Source organism: Lynx canadensis, chromosome C1, assembly GCF_007474595.2.
Source record: "Lynx canadensis isolate LIC74 chromosome C1, mLynCan4.pri.v2, whole genome shotgun sequence".
Taxonomy (NCBI): domain Eukaryota; kingdom Metazoa; phylum Chordata; class Mammalia; order Carnivora; family Felidae; genus Lynx; species Lynx canadensis.
Window position 1 is genome coordinate 72,727,927 of NC_044310.1, and position 22,779 is coordinate 72,750,705.

At 36.2% G+C, this 22,779-nt stretch overlaps 1 protein-coding gene across 1 annotated transcript; it reads left to right on the plus strand.

Moving 5' to 3' along the window:
* The first annotated feature begins 13,616 nt into the window (after window positions 1–13,616).
* Window positions 13,617–14,375, plus strand: LOC115521847 (60S ribosomal protein L10-like). Its single transcript, XM_030327323.1, has one exon. The coding sequence runs from the start codon at window positions 13,624–13,626 to the stop codon at window positions 14,314–14,316; it is 693 nt and encodes a 230-aa protein (XP_030183183.1). The 5' UTR covers window positions 13,617–13,623; the 3' UTR covers window positions 14,317–14,375.
* Window positions 14,376–22,779: the final 8,404 nt, after the last annotated feature.

Consider the following 22,779-nt stretch of genomic DNA (forward strand, 5'->3'; position numbering starts at 1 on the left):
TATGTACTGGCAGATAGATGATTAATCTTATAAACAGACAACGTAAACTTACACTATGGATAAATACAGTATAGTACTGTAAATGTGTTTTCTCTTACATATGATTTTCTTTTTAGAAAATAACATTTTCTTTTTTTCCAGCTTACTTTATTGAAAGAATACAGTATATAATACCTATAACATACCAAGTATGTGTTAGTCAACCATTTATGTTATTAGTAAAGCTTCCAGTAAACAGTAGGCTCTTAGTAGTTAAGTTTTAGGGGAGTCAAAGGTTATATGTGGATTTTTATTGCCTAGGAGGTCAGTATCCTTAACCCCCACATTGTTCAAGGGTCAGCTGTAGTTTTATTATTTCTTTTTAATCAGTCCTCTTCTCCAATCTTCATCCCCAGGCCACCACTAATTTAATTTCTGTCACTATAAATTAATTTATACTTACTAGAATTTCACATAAATAGAAAAGCACATTATGTGTTCTTCAGTGACTGGCTCCTTTTATTTGGCATAATGTTTTGAGATTCATCCATAATGTTGTATGTATCAGTTATTCATTACTCTTTATTGATGAATAATATTCTACTATATAAACACACTTCAATTTGCTTATACATTTACCAGTTGATGAACATTTATTTTTTTCCCTTACTTTATTGGCTATTTTTGTTATTCCCTATTTATTTGGAGTTTGGGGTGGGAGGGGTTATTTATAAATAAATCTCTAATGGACATTTGTGTAGAACTCTTTGAGTGAACATATGTTTTCATTTTATTCAGGTCATTCCAGGAGTGGTATAATAGTAAGTGCATATATTACTTTATGAGAAACTACCAAACTGTTTTCCAACATAGTTTTACTATTTTACATTTCTACCAGGAATGTCTGAGAGTTCCAGTTGCTTCATATTCTTGTATACTTTTGTTATTGCTGGTTTTTAAAATTGTAGCCATTGTAATGGTTATATAGTAGTATCACCTTGTGGTTTTAATTTGCATCTCTCTGATGATAAATTATTTTGAGCATCTTTTCATTTTCTTATTAACTATTTGTATATCTTCTTTTATGAAGTGTCTTTTCAAATATTTCCCCATTTAATTGCTTGCCATCTTATCATTGAATTGAGTTACATATTGAGTTACTTATATGTTCTAGGAATAAGTCTTTAGTCACATATGTGTAATAATATATGTATGTGTTTTATATATAATAATTAACTATTATATACAGTATTAATATATAATATATAATACATATAAAGTATTTTATACATAATATGTATAATTTTAACTTTCTAAAAAATGTATTTTAAGTATATTTATTTATTTTGAGAAAGAGAGAAGGGGGTAGCAGGGGAGGAGGGACAGAGAGAGAGGGAGAGAAGACCAAGCAAGCTCTGCATTAATAGTGCAGAGCCTAATATGAGGCTCTAACTCATGAACTGAGGGATCACGACCTGAGCCAAAATCAAGAGTTGGATGCTTAACAGAACAAGCCACCAGTGCCCCTATAATTTTCAATTTTTACTGATGAGCAGAAGGTTTTAATTTTGGTGAAGTCCAATCAATCTAATTTTTATGGTTTGTAATTTTTATGTCCATCTAAAACATTTATCTACCTGAAGGTCATGAACAATTTCTCCAGTTTTCTTCCAGAAGTTTCATAATTTTAGATTCTATATTTAGTTATGTGATCATTTGGGGATAATTTGTTTTTGTATGGCATGAGGTAAGGCACAAGGTTCACTGTGCTTCCATATGGATAGTCAGTTATTCAGTATCATTTGTTGAAAAGATAATATTTTTTTTCCTTCTATACATGTCTTTATTTTTTTAAGTTTAGTTTTAAATTTTTTACATTTCTTCTTTTTTTATTAAGTTTTTTTGTTTAAATTCCAGTTAGTTAACATACAGTGTAATATTAGTTTCAGATATAGAAGAAAACACTATTTTCAATTGATTTATCTTGGCATTTTTGTCAAAAGTCAGTATATGTGTGGGTTTACATCTGAACTCTTAATTTGTTTCATCAATCTATATATTTTTCCTTATACCATGTACCAAGATATATACATCCCTATATGGTTTTGATTACTTTGACTTTATAATAAATCCTGAAATCTGGTAGTCTAAGTGTTCTAACTTTGATTTCCTTCAAAATTGTTTCAGCTATCATAGGTCATTTCTTTTCATGTAAATTTTAGAATCAACTTGTCATACCTACAAAAGACTGCTACAAATATTAAAATTGCATTGAATCTATAGATCAGTTTGGGAGAATTGACTGAGGCTTCTAATCCACGAACATGGTATAATCCTTCACTTATTTTGTACTCTTATTTCTCTTAGCAATGTTTTATAATTTTTAGTGTACAGATCTGGAATATACTTAATTTATCCCTAAGTATTTCATGTTTTTTGAAGATATTATAAGTGATATGATTACACCAGAATTTGTTTATCCATTCTACTGTGGATTATATTAAAATTGTTGAAAGCTTTTGGTTTTCATTAAGAACACAACCATGTACATTTTTGGCAAGTCTTTTAGTGCATATGTACACACATTTTTGGGGGTTATAAAATTAGGAATAAAATTTCTGATTTTATTCACTGATATGCACATGTTAAACTAGAATAGGTAATGCTCAGCATTTTTCCAAAGTTTGATTCCCAAATTTGAGGAAAGACATGAATCTACATACTCTAGAAGCTCAATGAGCCTTGAATAGGATAAATTCAAAGACATCCACATTGAAACACATTACAATCAAACAGCTGAAATCCAGAGATAAAGAGAGAATCCTGAAAGCAGCAAGAGAAAAGCAACTCAACATATAAAAGGGATTGTCCTAACAAGGTCAACAGCTCATTTCTCATCAGAAACCATAGAAGCTAAAAAAGAAAGGAAGAAAGGAAGAAAGGAAGAAAGGAAGAAAGGAAGAAAGGAAGAAAGGAAACATAAAGGCTAAAAGAACGTGGATGACATATTTAAAGTGCTGAAAGAGGGGCACCTGGGTGGCTCAGTTGGCTAAGCATCCAACTCGACTAGGTCATGATCTTGTGGTTGATGGGTTCGAGCCCCATATTGAGCTCTGTGCTAGCAGCTCAGAGCCTGCAGCCTATTTTGGATTCTGTGTCTCCCTCTCTCTCTTTCTCTCCCCCACTCATGCTCTCTCTCTCTCTCTCTCTCTCTCTCAAAAGTGAATAAACATTAAAAAATTTATTAAAGTGCTGAAAGAAAAAACTGTCAATCAAGAATTCCATATAGAGCAAAACTATCCAGAAGAATTGGAAACAAACTAAATGTTCATCAATTGATGAATGGATAAACAAAATGTGGTATATCCATACAATGGAATATTATTTAGCCATAAAAAATTATAAAGTACTGGTACATGCTACAATATGGATGAACCTTGAAAACATTATGCCAAGTGAAAGACGCTGGACATCAAAGGCCACATATTGAAAGATGCCATTTATACGAAATGTCCAGAATACGCAAATCTGTAGTGATAGAAAGCAGATTAGTCATTACCAGGGTGGGGGAAGGGGAGAAGAAATGGGAAGTTACTGCTTAATAGATATAGAGTTTCCTTCTGGGATGATGAAAATGTTCTAGAATTAAATAGTGATTATTGTTGCACAAGGTTGTGAATGTACCAAAAAGGCATGGACTCAATTATTTACATTCTAGATAATTATTAAAAAAAATGTAATAAAAATAATATGTTTTAATGGTAGCTTTGAAGGACACTGTAGCACCTGCAATTAACTCTGGCTACAATGTTTTTCTAAATTTTTTTTTTAGTGTTTATTTATTTTTGACAGAGAGAGACAGAGCATGACCGGGAGGGGCAGAGAGAGAGGGCGACACAGAATCCGAAGCAGGCTCCAGGCTCTGAGCTGTCAGCACAGAGCCTGATGTGAGCCTCAAACTCACAGACTGCAAGATCATGACCTGAGCCGAAGTCAGACCCTCAATCGACTGAGCCACCCAGGCACCCCTACAATGTTTTTCTAATTGCAAGTCTTAGCTCATGGATGCCTATCTAATGTATAGTTAAGGCTTTACACTTTAAAAGGGTTACAATGGTAAATTTTAAGCTACATGAATTTTACTTCATTAATAAATATGATAGTATTGTATTATAAATAAAAGGATAAAATAAATATTTCTGAGTTCATATGATATGGATAAAAATGAGGAGAAAGGACAAGTCTTACCTAAAGCATTGCTATTAAGAAATATAGAAGGAATGAGGAAATAAATCACCATTAGAACATCATGGTAATATTATTAAAGGAAAACCCCATATTTTCATATGCTTATTTGCCACCTGTATGTTTTTTTTGGTGAAGACATGTTCAGAATATGTTGCTCACTTTTTAAATAGTTATTTATATATTTACTGTTGAGTTATAAGTTATTTTTTGGATATATGATTTGAAAATATTCTTTCCATTTTTTCTTAATGTCTTTTGCAGAGAAAAAATCTTTAACTTTTATAAAGTCAGTTATAAATTTTTCCTTTATAGGATAAGCTTTTGGTGTCATAGCTGAAAAATCGTCTCTAAACCCAGGGCATACAGATTTTATCATCTGTTTTCTTCTAGAAATTATATATTTAAATCTATGGTGGATTATTGAGTTAATTTTATATAAGGTTAACAACTTATCTAATGATATGCATCAAGAATAATATTACCTTTTTGCATATTGCTGTGCAATTTTCCCAATACTATTTGTACTTTCCCTTTCAAATTGTCCTTGCACATTTGTCAAAATTAGTTGACTGTATTTGGTGGGTCTATTTCTGGGCTCTCTGTTCTATTATTCTTTGTGTCTATTATTTTACTAACAATACATTCTCTTCATTATTGATGTTTTCTTCACTTATCTATTTTTAATTAATTAGGGATCAATTTATTTCCCCTCAACTTTGTTGAGATATAATTGACAATAAAACTGAGGATATTTAAAGTATGCTTCATGATGGTTTAATATACAGGTACATTGTGAAAGGATTTCCTCCATCTAGTTAATTAACACATTCATCTTATCACATGTTTATAGTTTTTGTTTGTGAGAGCATTTAAGTTCTATTTACTGACCAAACTTCAATTATACAATACAGAGTTACCAACTATCATTGCCAATGTATACATCAGATCCTCAGACCTTATGCATTTTAAAGCTGAAAGTTTGTAACCTTTTATCAATCTATCTATGTTTTCCCCATCCCTCAGGCCCTGGCAACAACTTTTCTGCCATCTCTTTATATGACTTTGACTTAAAAACAAATAAGATTCCACATTGCAATTGATACCATGCAGTATTTGTCTGGCTTATTTCATTTAGTGTAATGTCTTCAAGGTCCATCTGTGTTGTTTCAAATAGCAGGATTTCCTTCTTTCTCATGGCTGAATATTTTATTGTATGTATATATATATATATATATATATATATATATCCCACATCTTCTTTATCCATTGATCTTTGATGGACACATAGATTATTTCCATATCTTGGCTCTTGGGAATGCTGCAATGCTGCAGTGAACATGATGGTGCAGATATCTCTTCAAGATCCTGTTTTTTTGTTTGTTTGTTTGTTTGTTTGTTTCCTTTGGATATATATCTAGAAGTAGATCATATAGTAGTTATATTATCAAATTTTCAGGGACCTCTATCATGCTTTCCATAGTTGCTGTACCAATTTATGTTTCCACCAATAGTGCACAAGGGTTCCTTTTTCTTCACATCCTTGCCAACTTTTGTTATCTTTTGACTTTTTAATGATAACCATTCTAAAAGGTTTGAGATGATATCTCATTGTGGTTTTGATTTGAATTCCCCTGATGATTAGCAGTGTTGAGCACCTTGCTATGTACCACTTGGCCATTTGTATATCTTCTTTGGAAAAATGTCTGTTCAGTTCCTCTCCCAATTTTTTTTTTTTTTGAGTAGGCTTCATGCCAAGCATGGAGCCCATTACAGGGCCAAACTCACAACCCTGTGATCAAGACCTGAGTTGAGACCAAGAGTCAGATGCTCAACTGCATAAGCCACTCGTGTGCCCTCTGCCAATTTTTTAATTTGCAATTTTTGCTACTGAGCTGTGTAAGTTTATAAATTTTTGATTTTAACCCTTTATCAGATATATGAATTGAAAATATTTCCCACATTCTGTAGGTTGCCTTTTTATTTTGTTGATGGCTTCTTTTGTTGTGTAGAGGCTTTTTAGTTTGATATAGTCCCACTTATTTATTTTTGCCTTTGTTGCCTTTGCTTTTGCATCAAATCCAAAATCATTGTGAAACTGAATGTCATAGAGCTTACTGTTTTCTTCTAGTTTTATGGTTTCATGTCTTTAATCCATTTTAGTTGATTTTTGTGTATGGTGTAAAACAGGGGTCCAGTTATATTCTTTTGCATGTGGGTGCCCAGTTTTCCCACCACTGTATATTTTGGTTTCTTTGTCATACATTAATTGAGCATGTATGCATGAGTTCATTTATGGGTTCCCTCTTCTGTTTCTTTGATCTATGTGTCTGTTTTTGTCCAATATCATACCACTTTGATAATCATAACTCTATGCTATAGTTTTAAGTCAGGATGTGCACTATCTCCTGATTTGATCTTTTTCAAGATTGCTTTGGCTATTCAAGGTCTTTTGTGGTTCCACACAAATTTTAAGATTATTTTTCTATTTCTTTGGAAAATGACATTTGAATTTTGATAGGGATTGCATTTAATTGCTTTGGGTAGTATGGATATTTTAACTTCCAATTCATGTACATGAAATATCTTTTATTTGTGTCTTCTTCAATGTCTTTTATCAATGTCATAGTTTGCAGTATACTGTGGTTTTATAATAAGTCTTGAAATCAGATGATGTAAGTCTTCTAAGTTTGTTCTTTTTCAGAAAAAAATTTCTTGTTATTCTAGTACCTTGGAATTTCCATACAAGTACATATAAATTTTAGAATGGTCTTCTCACTTTCTACCAAAAAAATTGCTGGAGTTTTGATTGGAATTTTCTAAAATACTTAAAGATCAATTTGGGGGAAAATGGCCATCTTAACAATATCGTGTCTACTGGCTCATAAATGTGATATATCTCTTAATTTATTTAGATATTAATTTCTCAAAGGAGAGGTTAAGATGGTGGAGGACTAGGGAGATACTAAATTTGCCTCCTCCCCCAACACAGCCAGATAAATATCAAATTATTCTGAACACCCAAGAAATCAAACAGAAGTCTTCGAGATCAAAGCTACAGGTCTACAAACAGAAAAAATGAAGGTAGGAAGTGTAGGGAGTTGATTTGTGAGAGAAAAGAGCTGCAGGTTCTTCAGGGGACAGGGATCATGATTGTGGAGAGGTGAACTAAGAGTGAAGAAAATAAAAGAATGAAAACACATGCAGGGGACTGCATAAAAAAACTGTTACCCAAAAGCATTGACGGGAAAAAGGAGAGGGTTTCAATACTGACAACTTTTTGTTTTTGTTTCTTTTTGTTTTTGTTTTTGCTTTTTTGAGAAAAAGAGAGATCAAGAGCATGCATCAGTTTAGAAGAAGGAGCTGCGGGGAGAGAAAGAGAATTTTTTTTTGAGCAAGGGAGAAAGAAAATCTTAAGCAGGGTCCATGCTCAGGGCAGATCCCAACATTGGGCTTGATCTCACAACCATAAGATCATGACCTGAGCCAAAATCAAGAGTCAGACACTTAACTGACTGAGCCACCCAGGCACCCCTACCACTTTTTTTTTTTTAATAAACAATGGAGTGCAGAGTCTGAAGTTGCAGAGTTAGCACCTATTGCAGCATGGTTGTGACTTTTCTTGGGATAAGCTGGCACCAGCAACAGTGCAGTGAGACCCCTCACCAGAGATTGGCATAATCTAAGCCATGGGGTTCTCTGAAGTGTGAGGTTTTGAAACACAGCTGCACCTGAGGTAAAACCCAGGAAGGAGGTGCCACCTGACAGGCAGACAGCTCAGACACAGGGTGAAGGCAGGGATCTGATGAAGCCGAGGACACAGGTGGGTGACTACATGTCTGTGAGGGCATGAACTTCCTACTCCAGAGACAGAGAGCAAGGTGAAGCCATTTTCACCCCTAGCCCACTAGCACTGTTGGATCTCAGTGAGCTAAACAATGCCACCAACTGGAGAATGGAGCCTTTACACCAAGCCCCGCCCCCTGCACCCTCCAGGCACATCTCCATTGGGGCAAGTGTAAGAATCAGAGCAGCCAACTTCTCCCTCAGAAGACCAGCACAAGGCCCTTCCACACACTAAGTCTACTGATTATAGAGTGATGCAAAGCTTCAGTCTAGGGGAAACAGGATCCAGCTTCCTTTGGGTGTCATTGATTTGCTTGTTTCTGTTTTTTCTTGGATACAAAAAGAGTTCTTTTCTTTTCTTTTCTTTTTTTGATTTTTATTCTTTTTTTTGTCTATCACACTTTTCTTAACAAGCAGACCACAACTTACCGAAGATCCAACTTCCTTTATTATTTTTAAGTTGCTATTTTTTAATCTTTTATATTATTTTTGAGAGAGAAAGAGACACAGATTGTGAGTTGCGGAGGGGCAGAGAGAGAGGGAGACACAGAATCCAAAACAGGCTCCAGGCTCTGAGCTGTCAGCACAGAACCCGACTTGGAGATTGAACTCACAACCTGTGAGATCATGACCTGATCCAAAATCAGACATTTAACCTACTGAGCCATCCAGGTGCCACTTTTTAAATTATTAAATTTTTATTTTATTAATGTTATTTTTTCCCTGCAAAGTGACAAGATGGAGGAATTCACTCCAAAAGAAAGAACAGGAAGAAATGACAGACAGGGATTTAATCAATACAGATATAAGTAAGATGTCTGAACTAAATTTAAAACAACAATTATAAGGATTCTATCTGGGCTTGAAAAAAGCATAGAAGACTCTAGAGAATTAGTTACTGCAGAGATAAGAGTTAAATCTACTCAGGTCAAAATTAATAATGCTATAGCCAAGATGCAAATCAAATGAATGCCATAACAGTGAGGATGGATGAAGCAGAGAAACCAATTAGTGATATAGAAGAAAAATTTATGGAAAATAGTAAGCTGAAGAGGGAAACAATGGTAAGAGATCATGAAGGCAGACATAGATAACTCAGTGACTTATCAAAATGGACTAACATTCATATCATAGGAGTTCCAGAAGATGAAGAGACAGAAAAATGGGCAGAAGGTTTATTTGAGCAAACTATAGCTGAAAACTTCCATAATCTGGGGAAGGACACAGACATCAAAATCCAAGAAGCACAGAGAACTCCCACTAAATTAAAAAAAAAAAAAAAAAGCCTACCACTGCCAAGGCATATCATGGTCAAATTCACAAAATACACAGACAAGGAAAGAATTCTGAAGGCAAAAAGGGATTAAAAAGGTCCTTAAACTACAAGGGAAGACAAATCAGGTTCACAACTGACCTGTCCACAGAATCGTGGCAGGCCAAAAGGGAATGGCAGAATATATTCAATGTGCTGAATGAGAATAATATGCAGCCAAGAATACTTCATCCAGCAAGGCTGGTATTCAGAATAGAAAGATAAATAGTTTCCTGGAGAAACAAAAACTAAAGGAGCTTGTGACCACTAAACCGGCCCTGCAAGAAATATTAAGGAGGACTCTGAGTAGAGGGGAACAAAAGACCAAAAGCAACAAAGACTAGAAAGGACTAGAAAGTATCACCAGAAACACCAACTCCACAGTTTAGGTTATGAATACTAAATTCATATTTTTCAATAGTCACTCTGAATGTAAATGGACTAAATGTTCTAATCAAAAAAGAGAGGGTATCACAACGGATAAAAAAACAAAAACAAACCAATACATATACATACAATACAATACATACATACATACAATAGATACATATATACAATACATATACATACATACTGCCTACACAGACTCATTGTAGACCTAAAGATATTGGCAGATTGAAAGTGAAGAGAAGAAGAACCATCTATCATGCTAACGGACACAAAAAGAAAGCCAGAGTATCCATACTTATACCAGATAAACTAGATTTTAAACCGAAGACTGTAACAAGAGATAAAGAAGGGCATTTTATCATAATTAAGAGATCAAGCCATCAAGAAGATCTAATAATTGTAAATATTTATGCCTCCAACTTGGAGACCCAAATATAAGTCGATTAATCACAAACATAAAGAAACTCACTGCTAATAATACAATAATAGTAGGGGAATTTAACAACCCACTTAACAGCACCTACTTGACAGATAATCTAAGCAGAAAATCAACAAGGAAACAATGGCTTTGAATGACACACTAGACTGGATGGATTTAACATATATTTTCAACACATTCCACCCTAAAGTAACAGAATACACACTCTTTTCAAGTGCACATGAAACATTCTCCAGAATAGATCACATATTGGGTCACAAATCAGGCCACAACAAGTACAAAAAGACTGAGATCATACGATGCATATTTTGAAACCACAATGCTATGAAACTTGAAGTCAACCATAAGAAAATTTGGAAAGACCACAAATACATGGAGGGTAAAGAACTTCCTACTGAAGAATGAATGGGTTAGCCAGGAAATTAAAGAAGAATTTTTTTTAAAAAAAATACATGGAAGCCAATGAAAATGAAAACACAACAGTTCAAAACCTTTGGGATTCAGCAAAGGCAGTCCTAAGAGGGAAGTATATTGCAATACAGGCCTAACCTCAAGAAGCAAGAAAGGTCTTAAAAACACAACCTAACCTTACACCTAAAGGAGCTAGAAAAGGAACAGCAAACAAAGCCCAAAACCAGCAGAAGAAGGGAAAGCATAAAGGCAGAAGTGAAATAAATGATATGGAAAAGAAAAACGAAAACAGAAGAGATCAATAAAACTAAGAGCTGGTTCCTTGAAAGAATTAATAGAATTGATAACCCACTAGCCAGACTTATCCAAAAGAAAAGAGAAAGGACCCAAATAAATAAAAGTCACAAATGAAAGGGGAGAGATCACAAACAACACCTCGGAAATACAAACAATTATAAAGAATAATATGAAAAATTATATGCCAACAAAGTAGGCAATCTAGAAGAAAAGGATAAATTCCTCAAAACATGAAAACTACCAAAACTGACACAGGAAGAAATAGAAAATTTTAACATACCCATAATGAGCAAGAAAATTGAAACAGAATCAAAAATCTCTCTACAAACAAAAGTCCAGGGCCAGATGGAAATTATACCAGACATTTAAAGGACATTTATTTTTTTTTATTTTTTTTAGCGTTTATTTATTTTTGAGACAGAGACAGAGCATGAATGGGGGAGGGTCAGAGAGAGAGGGAGACACAGAATCTGAAATAGGCTCCAGGCTCCAAGCTGTCAGCACAGAGCCCCACATGGGGCTCGAACTCACAGACCACGATATCATGACCTGAGCCAAAGTGGGAAGCTTAGCTGACTGAGCCACCCAGGTACCCCACTGAGCCACCCAAGTACCCCTTAAAGAAGATTTAATACCTATTCTTCCCAGACTGCTTCAAAAAAAATAGCAATGGAAGGAAAACTTCCAAATTCATTCTACAAGGCCAGCATCACCTTGATTCCAACACCAAAGACCCCACTAAAAAAGAGAATTACAGGCCAATATCCCCAATGAACACAGATGTGAAACTTCCCAACAAGATACTAGCAAATCGAATTAAAAGAGTACATTAAAGGAATTATTCACCAAGATCAAGTGGGATTTATTCCTAGGCTACAAGGCTAGTTCAATACTTGCAAATCAATCAACATGATACACCACATTAATAAAGGAAAGGATAGAGGAGGAGTCAACATGGCAGAGAAGTAGGGGGACCCTAAGTCCCTGCATCCTTCAAAGACAGCAGTACTGAGGCCAGAAGACTTGGAATTCCAGGAATCTGGGCTACAGAGTGACAGAAACATCTGTCAACATCTGTTGCCCATGGGGACAACTTGGCAGGCCATAGACATTTTTAATCTATTCTACACCTCTTCTGTATCTCTTTCTTTATTTTTTTTTTCTCTCTCTCTGGATTAAGCCATGTTGTTTCTCTCATTCTCTACCTAGTCATTTTTGTTTCTTTTCTTTTTCCCCACCCCTGTCATTTCTCTCTTTGTATGGGATAAGACATGTTCCACCACCTCCCCCTTTTTTAAAAATTTTCCAGTGTTATTTCAATGAACAAATCAAAGCACACCGGGTGAAGGTCCAAACCACCACTACGAGTAGGAAGATAGAGGAACCAGAGTCACAACAACAGAGAGCACACAACACATTCCAAAAAAACACCTCCTAAAGGGCCAGGCCTGGACAGAGTATGGCCCCTTATTAATTTAGTAGTGCTTGCAGATGCAGGATACATAACAAGCTATTAAAACACATAAATGACAGAAAACCAGCCAAAATGACGAAATGGAAGAATTCTCCTCAAAAGAAATTCCAGGAAGAAATGACAGCTAGAGAATTGCTCAAAACAGATATAAATAACATATCTGATCAAGAATTTAGAATAATAGTCATAAGATTAGTCGCTGGGCTTGAGAAAAGCATAGAAGACAGCAGAGAATCTACTGCTCAGAGATCAAGGAACTAAGAGTCATGATGAATTAAGAAACATAAACGAGGTGCAAAATAAACTAGATGCATTGACAGCAAGGATGTAGGAAGAGAGGGGAGAATAAGTGAAATAGAAGATAAAATTATGGAAAATGATAAAGCTGAGAAAAAGAAAAGAAAATACTTGACCATGAATGGGGAATTAGAGAATTAAGTGATTCGATGAAATGTAATAATATCCATATCATAGGAGTTCCAGAAGAAGAAGAAGAAGAAGAAGAAGAAGAAGAAGAAGAAGAAGAAGAGAGAAAGGGGCAGAAAGTTTACTTGAACAAATTATAGCTGAAAACTTCCCTAATCTGAGAAAGGAAGCATACATCCAAATCCAGGAGGCACAGAAAACTCCCTTCAGATTCAACAAGAATAGGTCCTCTCCACAGCATATCATGGTGAAACTGGCAAAATATGAAGACAAAGAGAGAATTCCAAAAGCAGCTAAGGACAAATGGTCCTTAACCTACAAGGGTAGACACATAAGAGTAGTAGCAGACCTGTCCACTGAAACTTGGCAGGCCAGAAGGGAGTGGCAGGAAATGTTCAATATGCTGAATAGGAAAATATGCAGCCAAGAATCCTTTATCCAGCAAGGCAGTCATTCAGAATAGAAAGAGAGATAAAGGCTTTCCCATACAAAAACTGAAGGAGTTCATGACCACTAAACCAGTCCTGCAAGAGATCTTAAGGGGAACTCTGTGAGTGGAATGCTACAAAGACTACAAAAGCCCAGAGACATCACCACAAGCATGAAACCTATAGATAACACAGTGATACAAAATCCATATCTTTCATTAATAACTCTGAATGTAAATGGACTATATGCCCCAATCAAAAGATATAGGGTATCAGAATGGATAAAAAAACAAAAACAAAAACAAGATCCATCTATATGCTGTCTACAAGAGACTCATTTTAGACCTGAGGATACCTTCGGATTAAAAGTGAGGGGATGGAGGCTCTTTTCCTTGGGCGCACCACTGAAGATCTTGGTGTCACCATGGGCCGCCGCCCCGCCCGGTGTTACCGGTATCGTAAGAACAAGCCATATCCAAGGTCTCGTTTCTGCAGAGGTGTCCCTGATGCCAAGTTCCGCATTTTTGACCTGGGGCGTAATAAGGCAAAAGTGGATGAGTTCCCACTGTGTGGCCACATGGTGTCAGATGAATACGAGCAGCTCTCCTCTGAAGCCCTGGATGCTGCCCAAATTTGTGCCAACAAGTACATGGTGAAAAGCTGTGGCAAAGATGGTTTTCACATCCGGGTGCAGCTCCACCCTTTCCATGTCATCCGTATCAACAAGATGTTGTCCTGTGCTGGAGCTGACAGGCTCCAGACAGGTATGCGGGGTGCCTTTGGAAAGCCCCAGGGCACAGTGGCCAGGGTCCACATTGGCCAAGTCATCATGTCCATCTGTACCAAGTTGCAGAACAAGGAGCATGTGATTGAGGCCCTACATAGGGCCGAGTTCAAGTTCCCTGGCCACCAGAAGATCCACATTTCCAAGAAGTGGGGCTTTACTAAGTTTAACGCAGGCGAATTTGAAGACATGGTGGCTGAAAAGCGGCTCATCCCAGATGGCTGTGGGGTCAAATACATCCCTAATCGTGGCCCCTTGGACAAATGGCGGGCTCTGCACTCATGAGAACCTCAGCACTGCCCTTCCCCATTCATGCCCACCAATAAATCCTGCTTCCTGTCTAACAAAAAAAAAAAAAAAAAAAGCAAGGGGATGGAGAACCATCATGCTACTGAAAGTCAAAAGAAAGCTGGAGTAGCCACACTTATATTAGACAAACTAGACTTTAAACTAAAGGCCATAACGAGATGAAGAAAGGCATTATATCATAATTGCATCAAGAATGCTAACAATTATAAACATTTATGTCCCCAACTTGGAATGACCCAAATATTTAAATTAATTAATCACAAACATAAGCAATTGTATCAATAAGAATATGGTAATTGCAGGGGACTTTAATACTCCACTTACAACAATGGGCAGATCATCTAGGCAAAAATCAATAAACAATGGTGTTGAATGATCATTGGACCAGATGGACTTGACAGATGTATTTAAAACTTTTCATCCAAAAGCAGCAGAAAATACATTCTTCTCAAATGCACATGGAACATCTCCAAGATAGATCACATACTGGGTCACAAAACAGCCCTCAATAAATACAAAAGAATTGAGATCATACCATGCATATTTTCAGATCACAATGCTATGAAACTTGAAATCAACCACAAGAAAAATTTGGAAAGCCTCCAAATGCATGGAAGTTAAAGAATATCTTACTAAAGAATGAATGGGCCAACCAGGCAATTAAAGAAAAAATTTAAAAATACACAGGAGCAAATGAAAATGAAAATGCAACACTCCAAGCCCTTTGGGATGCGGCAAAGGCAATCCAGGCCTACTTCAAGAAACAACAAAAATCCCAAATACAAACCTAACTGCACACCTAAAGGAACTAGAAGCAGAACAGCAAAGAAACCCCAAAGCCAGCAGAAGAAAAGAAACAATAAAGACTAGAGCAGAAATAAATAATATAGAATCCAAAAAAAAAAAAAAAAAAATCAATGAATCTAAGACCTGGGTTTTTGAAAAAATAGACAAAATTGATAAACCCCTAGCCAGACTTCTCAAAAAGAAAAGAGAGAGAGCCCAATAGATAAAATCACAAATTAAAGAGGAGAGATCACAACCAACACCACAGAAATACAAAAAAATTATTAGAGAATACTATGAAAAAGCATATGCCAATAAATTGGACAACCTGAAAGAAATGAACAAGTTCCTAGACACCCACACACTACCAAAACTCAAACGGGAAGAAATAGAAAATTTGAACAGATGCATAACTAGTGAAGAAATTGAATCAGTTATCAAAAATCTCCCAACAAATAAGAGTCCTGGACCAGATGGCTTCCCTGAGGAGTTCTACCAGACATTTAAAGTAGAGTTAATATCTACCCTTCCTCAAGCTGTCCCAAAAAATAAAAAGGAAAGGAAAGCTTCCAGATTCTATGAAGCCAGCATTACCTTGATTCCCAAACCAGACAGAGACCCTGATAAAAAGGAGAATTACAGGCCAATATCCGTGATGAACATGGATGCGAAAATTCTCAACAAGATACTAGCAAATCAAATTCAACAGTATATCAAAAGAATTATTCACCATGATCAAGTGGGATTCATTCCTGGCCTGCAGGACTAGTTCATTATTCACAAATCAACCAATGTGATACATCACATTAATAGAAGAAAGGAAAAGAACCATATGATCCTGTCAATAGCTGCAGAAAAAGCATTTGTCAAAATACAGCATTTGACAAAATACAGATTTCCCGAGATCAGGAACATGACAGGGATATCCACTCTCACCACTGTTGTTTAACATAATGTTGGAAGTCCTAGCCTCAGCAATCAGACGAGACAAAATAAAATGCATCCAAATTGGCAAAGAAGAAGTCAAGCTTTCACTTTTCACAGATGACATGATATGCTACCTGGAAAACCAGAAAGACTCCACCAAAAAGGTGCTAGAACTGATACATGAATTCAGCAAAGTCACAGGATACAGAATCAATGTACATAAATTGGCTGCATTTCTATACACCAATAATGAAGCAACAGAAAGAGAAATCAAGGAATCGATCCCATTTACAATTACACCAAGAACCATAAAATACCTAGGAATAAACCTAACCAAAAATGTAAAAGATCTATACACTGAAAACTATAGAAAGCTTATGAAAGAAATTAAAGAAGACACAAAGAAATGGAAAAGCATTCCATGCTCATGGATTGGAAGAACAAATACTATTAAAATGTCAATACTATCCAAAGCAATCTACACATTCAATGCAATCCCAATCAAAATTGCATTGGCATTCTTCTTAGAGCTAGAACAAATAATCCTAAAACTTGTACGGAACCAGAAAAGACCCTGAATAACCTAAGCAATGCTGAAAAAGAGAACCAAACCAGGAGATATCACATTCCTGGACTTAAGCCTCTACTACAAAGCTGTAATCATTAAGACAGTATGGTATTGGCACAAAAACAGTCACATAGACCAAAGGAACAGAATAGAGAACCCAGAATTGCACCCACAAAATGTATGGCCAACTAATATTTGACAGGGCAGGAAGGAGTATCTAATGGAAAAAAAGACAGTCTGTTTAGCAAATGGTGCTGGGAGAACTGGACAGCAACATGTAGAAGAATGAAACTGGACCACTTTATTACACCATACACAAAAATAAATTCAAAATGTATGAAAGACCTAAATGTGAGACAAGAAACCATCAAAACCCTAGAGGAAAAAACAGGCAACAACCTCTTTGACCTCAGCTGCAACAACATACTCAACACATCTCCAAAGGCAAGGGAAATAAAAGCAAAAATGAACTATTGGGACCTCATCAACATAAAAAGCTTCTGCACAGGGAAGGAAACAATCAAAACTAAAAGGCAACTGACGTAATGAGAGAAGATATTTGCAAATGACATATCGGATAAAGGGTTACTATCCAACATCTATAAAGAAACTTACCAAACTCAACACCTGAAAAATAATCTAGTGAAGAAATGGGCAGAAGACATGAATAGACACTCTTCCAAAAAAGACATTGAGATGGCCAACAGACACATGAAAAGATGCTCAATATCACTCATCATCAGGGAAATACAAATCAAAACCACACTGCAATACCACCTCATACTGGTCAGCGTGGCTAAAATTAACAACTCAGGAAACAGCAGATGTTGGCAAGGATGTGGAAAAGCAGAAACCCTTTTGCACTGTTGGTGGAATGCAAACAGGTGTAGCCACTATGGAAAACAGTGTGGAGGTTCATCAAAAAATTAAAAATAGAATCAGCCTATAACCCAGCAATAGCACTACTAGGAATTTATCCAAAGGATATAGGAGTGCTGATTCATGGGGACACATGTGCCCCAATGTTTATAGCAGCACTTTCAACAATAGCCAAATTATGGAAAAAGCCCAAATGTCCAGCAACTGATGAATGGATAAAGAAGATATGGTTTATATATACAATGGAATACTACTTGGGAATGAAAAAGAATGAAATCTTGCCATTTACAACAATGTGGATGGAACTGGAGGGTATTATGCTATGTGGAATAAGTCAGAGAAAGACATATCATATGTTTTCACTCATATGTGGAATTTGAGATACTTAACAGAAGACCATGGGGGAAGGGAAGGGGAAAAATGGTTTCAAACAGAGAGAGAAGCAAACCATAAGAGACTCTTAAATACAGAGGGGTTGATGGTGGGGGGGAGGGAGGGGAGAATGGGTGATGGGCATTGAGGAGGGCACTTGTTGGGATGAGCAATGGGTGTTGTATGTAAGCGATGAATCATGGGAACCTACTCTCGAAGCCAAGAGCACACTGTATACACTGTATGTTAGGTAACCTGACAACAAATTTCATTTAAAAAAACAATAGAACTACCCTATGATCCAGCCATCACACTACTGGGTAAACACGAATTTGAAAGGATACACGCACCTCTATGTTTATAGTAACATTATTTACAATAGCCAAGATATGGAAGCAGCCCAAGTGTCCATCCATAGATGAATAAATAAAGGAGATGTGTGTGTGGGTGTGTTTGTGTGTATATAAAATGTAATATTATTCAGCTATAAAAAAGAATGAAGTCTTAGCATTTGTAACCACACAGATGGAGCTAGAGAGTACAATGCTAAGTGAAATTAGTCAAAGAAAGACAAATGCCATATGATTTCACTCAAATGTGGAATTTGAGAAACCAAACAAAAAGAGAGAGAGAGAACCAGACTTTTGATTATAGAGAACAAAATGATGGTTACTAGAGGGGATAGGATTGGGGAGATGGCTGAAATAGGTGATGGGGATTAAGAAGTACACCTGTTGTGATGAGCACCAGGTGATGTAACAAATTGTTGAATCAGTATATTGTGTACCTGAAACTAATATAACACCGTATGTCACTAACTGGAATTAAAATAAAAACTTTTTTAAAAAATTTAAAAAAATAAAAAAATAAGAACCATATGATCCTCTCAATAGATGCAGAAAAACCATTTGACAAAATACAGCATCTATTCCTGATAAAAACCCTCAACAAAATAGGCATTGATGAAACATACCTCAACATCACAAAGGCCATATAACAAAAGATCCATAGCAGATATCATCCTCAATGGAGAAAAATGGAGGGCCTTTCCCCTACAGTCAGAAACAAAACAAGGATGCCCACTATCACCATTACTATTTAACATAGTACTGGAAGTCTTAGCCTCAGCAATCGGACAGCAAAAGAAAAAGACATCCAAATCAGCAAGAAAGAAGCCAAAATTTCACTATTTGCAGATGACATGATACTCTATGTAGAAAACCCAAAACACTCCACCAAAAAATTGCTAGAACTAACACATGAATTCAGCAAAGTCATAGGTATAAATTCAATGTACAGAAATCAGTTGCATTTATTTTTTTATTTTTTTAAATGTTTATTTATTTTTGAGAGAGAGAGAAAGAGAGCACAAGCAGGGGAGGGGCAGAGAGAGAGGAGGAAACAGAATCCAAGGCAGGCTCCAGGCTCTGAGCTGTCAGCACAGAGCCTGATGCGGGGCTGGAACTCACAAGCGGTGAGATTGTGACCTGAGCCCAAGTCAGATGCTCAACCAACTGAGCCACCTAGGAGCCCCAGAAATCGGTTGCATTTCTATACACCAATAACAAAGCAACAAAAAAGAAATCAGTCCCATTTGCAATTTCACCAAAAACAGTTAGATACCTATGAATAAACCTAACCAAAGGGATAAAAGGTCTGTACTCTGTAAACTATAGAACACTTATGAAAGAAACTGAAAAGGACACAAAAAAAGTGGAAAAGCATTCAGTGCTCATGGATTGGAAGAACAGACATTGTTAAAATATTGGGGCACCTGGGTGGCTCAGCCAGTTAAGCATCTGACTTCAGTTTGGGTCATGATCTCACAGTTTGTGAATTTGAGCCTACATCAGGTTCTTTGCTGTAAGCACAGAGCCCGCTTCAGATCCTCTATCCCCCTCTCTCTCTCTACCCCTATTCTCTCTCTCTCTCTCTCTCTCTCTCTCTCTCTCTCTCTCTCCCCCTCCCTCCCTCCCTCCGTCCCTCCCTCAAAAATAAACAAACATTAAAAAAAGTATTTAAGATGTCTATACTACCCAAAGCAATCTACATACTTAATGCGATCCCCATCAAAATACCACCAGCATTTTTCACAGAGCTAGAACAAACAACTCTAAAATGTGTATGGAACCACAAAAGACCCCAAATAGCCAAAGCAATCCTGAAACAGAAAAGCAAATCTGGAAGCATCATGACTCCAGACTTCAAGCTATATTACAAAGCTGTAGTCATCAAGATAGTATGGTACTGGAACAAAAACAGACACATAGATCAATGGAACAGAATAGAAAACCCAGAAATGGACCCACAACTATATGGTCAACTAATCTTTGACAAAGCAGGAAAGAATACCCAATGGAAAAAAAGACATTCTCTTCAACAACTGGTGTTGGTAAAACTGGATGATGACATGCAAAAGAATGAAACTGACCACTTTCTCACACCATACACAAAAATAGATTCAAAATGATGAAATACCTAAACGTGAGACACAAAACCATTAAAATCCTAGAGAAGAACATAGGCAGCACCCTCTTTGACCTGAGCCAGAGCAACTTCTTACTAGACATGTCACAAAGGCAAGGGAAACAAAAGCAAAAATGAACAATTGGGAACAACTGGCACTGCAAAGGAAACAATCAACAAAATTAAAAGACAGCCTACAGAATGGGAGAAGATATTTGCAAATGACATATCAGATAAAGGGTTACTATCCAAAATCTATAAAGAACTTATCAAGCTCAACATCCAAAAAACAAATAATCCACTGAAGAAATGGGCAGAAGATATGAGTAGACACCTTTTCAAAGAAGAGATCCATATGGCTAACAGACACGTGAAAAGATGCTCAACATCACTCATCATCAGGGAAATACAAATCAAAACCATGATGAGATACCACCTCATACCTGTCAGAACAGCTAAAATTAACAACACAAGAAACAAAAGGTGCTGGTGAGGATACAAACAGGAAACGCTCTTTCACTGTTGGTGGGAATGCAAACTGATTCAGCCACTTTGGAGAACAGTATGGAGCTTCCTTGAAAAGTTAAAAATAGAGCTACCCTATGATTCAGCATATTGCACTATTATGTATTTAGCCAAAGGATACAAAAATACAGATTTGAAGAAGTACACGTACCCCAATGTTATAGCAGCATTATCAACAATGTCAAACAATGGAGAGAGCTCAAATGTCCATCAACTGACAAATGGATAAAGGAGATGTGGTGTATATATATATATATATATATATATATATATATACATATATATATATATATATACACACACACACACACACACACACATATATATGTATATGTATACACACACACACACACACACAATGGGATATTACTCATCAATCAAAAAGAATGAAATCTTGCCATTTGCAACAATGTGGATGGAGCTAGAATGTATTATGCTAAGCAAGGTAAGTCAGAGGAACACAAATACCATATGATTCACTCATATGTGGAATTTAAGAAACAAACAGATGAACATGTAAGTGGGGGGAAGAGAGAGAGTGGGAAACAAACTATGAGACTCAAAGATAGAGAAAAAACTGAAGGTTGATGGAGGGAGGTGGGTAGTGGGGAATGAGCTAGATAGGTAATGGGTATTAGTGAGGGCACTTTTATGAGCACTGGGTATTGTATGAAAGTGATGAGTCACTGAATTCTACTCCTGAAACCAATACTGCACTATATGTTAACTAACTAGAATTTAAATAAAAAATTGAAAACAAAAAAGGTATAATGAAAAGCAAGGTATAAACATTAATTGAAGGCCTACTATGTACCAGGCACTTGTACACATAAGTACTTTCATATATGTTATTTCATTTAACCTCCACAACATTCCTTCCAGATGGGTATTACTGTCTGCATTTTACAGTATAGAGAATTCAGATTGAGAGAGGTTGAACCAAAAAAAAAAAAAAAAACTCTTTCCTCCAAGGAGTTTACATACATATTGGGAGGCAGGGGAGGTATACTATGTGTCTTAATAATAACAAATGCAATACAAGTAGTATTGCAATACAAGTGGTATGTAATAAGTGACTGAAATGAGTACAAAAGAAAGATTACTTCTATTTTATGTTTATGTATTTATTTTGAGAGAGAGCGTGCACACACGAGCAGGAGGGGGCAGAGAGAAAAGGCAAGAGAGGATCCCAAGCAGGCTGTGTGCTGTCAGCACAGGGGCTCAATCTCACAAACCATGAGATCATGACCTGAGCCAAAATCAAGATTCAAGCACTTAATCGACTGAGGCACCCAAGTGTCCTGAAAGAAAGATTACTCCTACTGCAGATAGTTTGAGAAGATTTATGGGTGAGACAACATCTAAGCTTGACTGGCAGGGAAAGGACATTGTCAAGAGATGAAGATTGTTCAAGAACATTCCATTGAACTTATAGTTTCACTTCTGACATTCCTTACTCAAGTCGTTTTTGGGTAGGCTCAGAGACTCTTTATTCCCCAGTTAAACACTGGAAGACTATATATAAAGTTTTACAAAAGAATCCAATGAAAACACAGAATTGGCAAAAATTTACAAGAAGCTTTGTATTCATAATATAATATGTAATGTTTAATAATAATGGCTAATATTTAGTGAGTGCTCATTAGGTGCCAGGACTCTTGTATGAAGTGATTTCCAAAGAACCACACCCTGTTATTAAGGATTGAGTGCCTGTCAGTGACCAAGGCAACAGTCAGGCTTAGATTCATCTGACTCCAAAGCCAGCTCACAATGTTATGTGTACAACTATTTTAAGCTAAGGGACATGGGCAGATTTGTGTTCAGTCCAAAAGAGAAATCTCAATTAAAGCACAGTAAATTGTCAAGTTATATAAGACTTAAAGCATCCACTGCTTCTTGAAAACTGAGATACACAA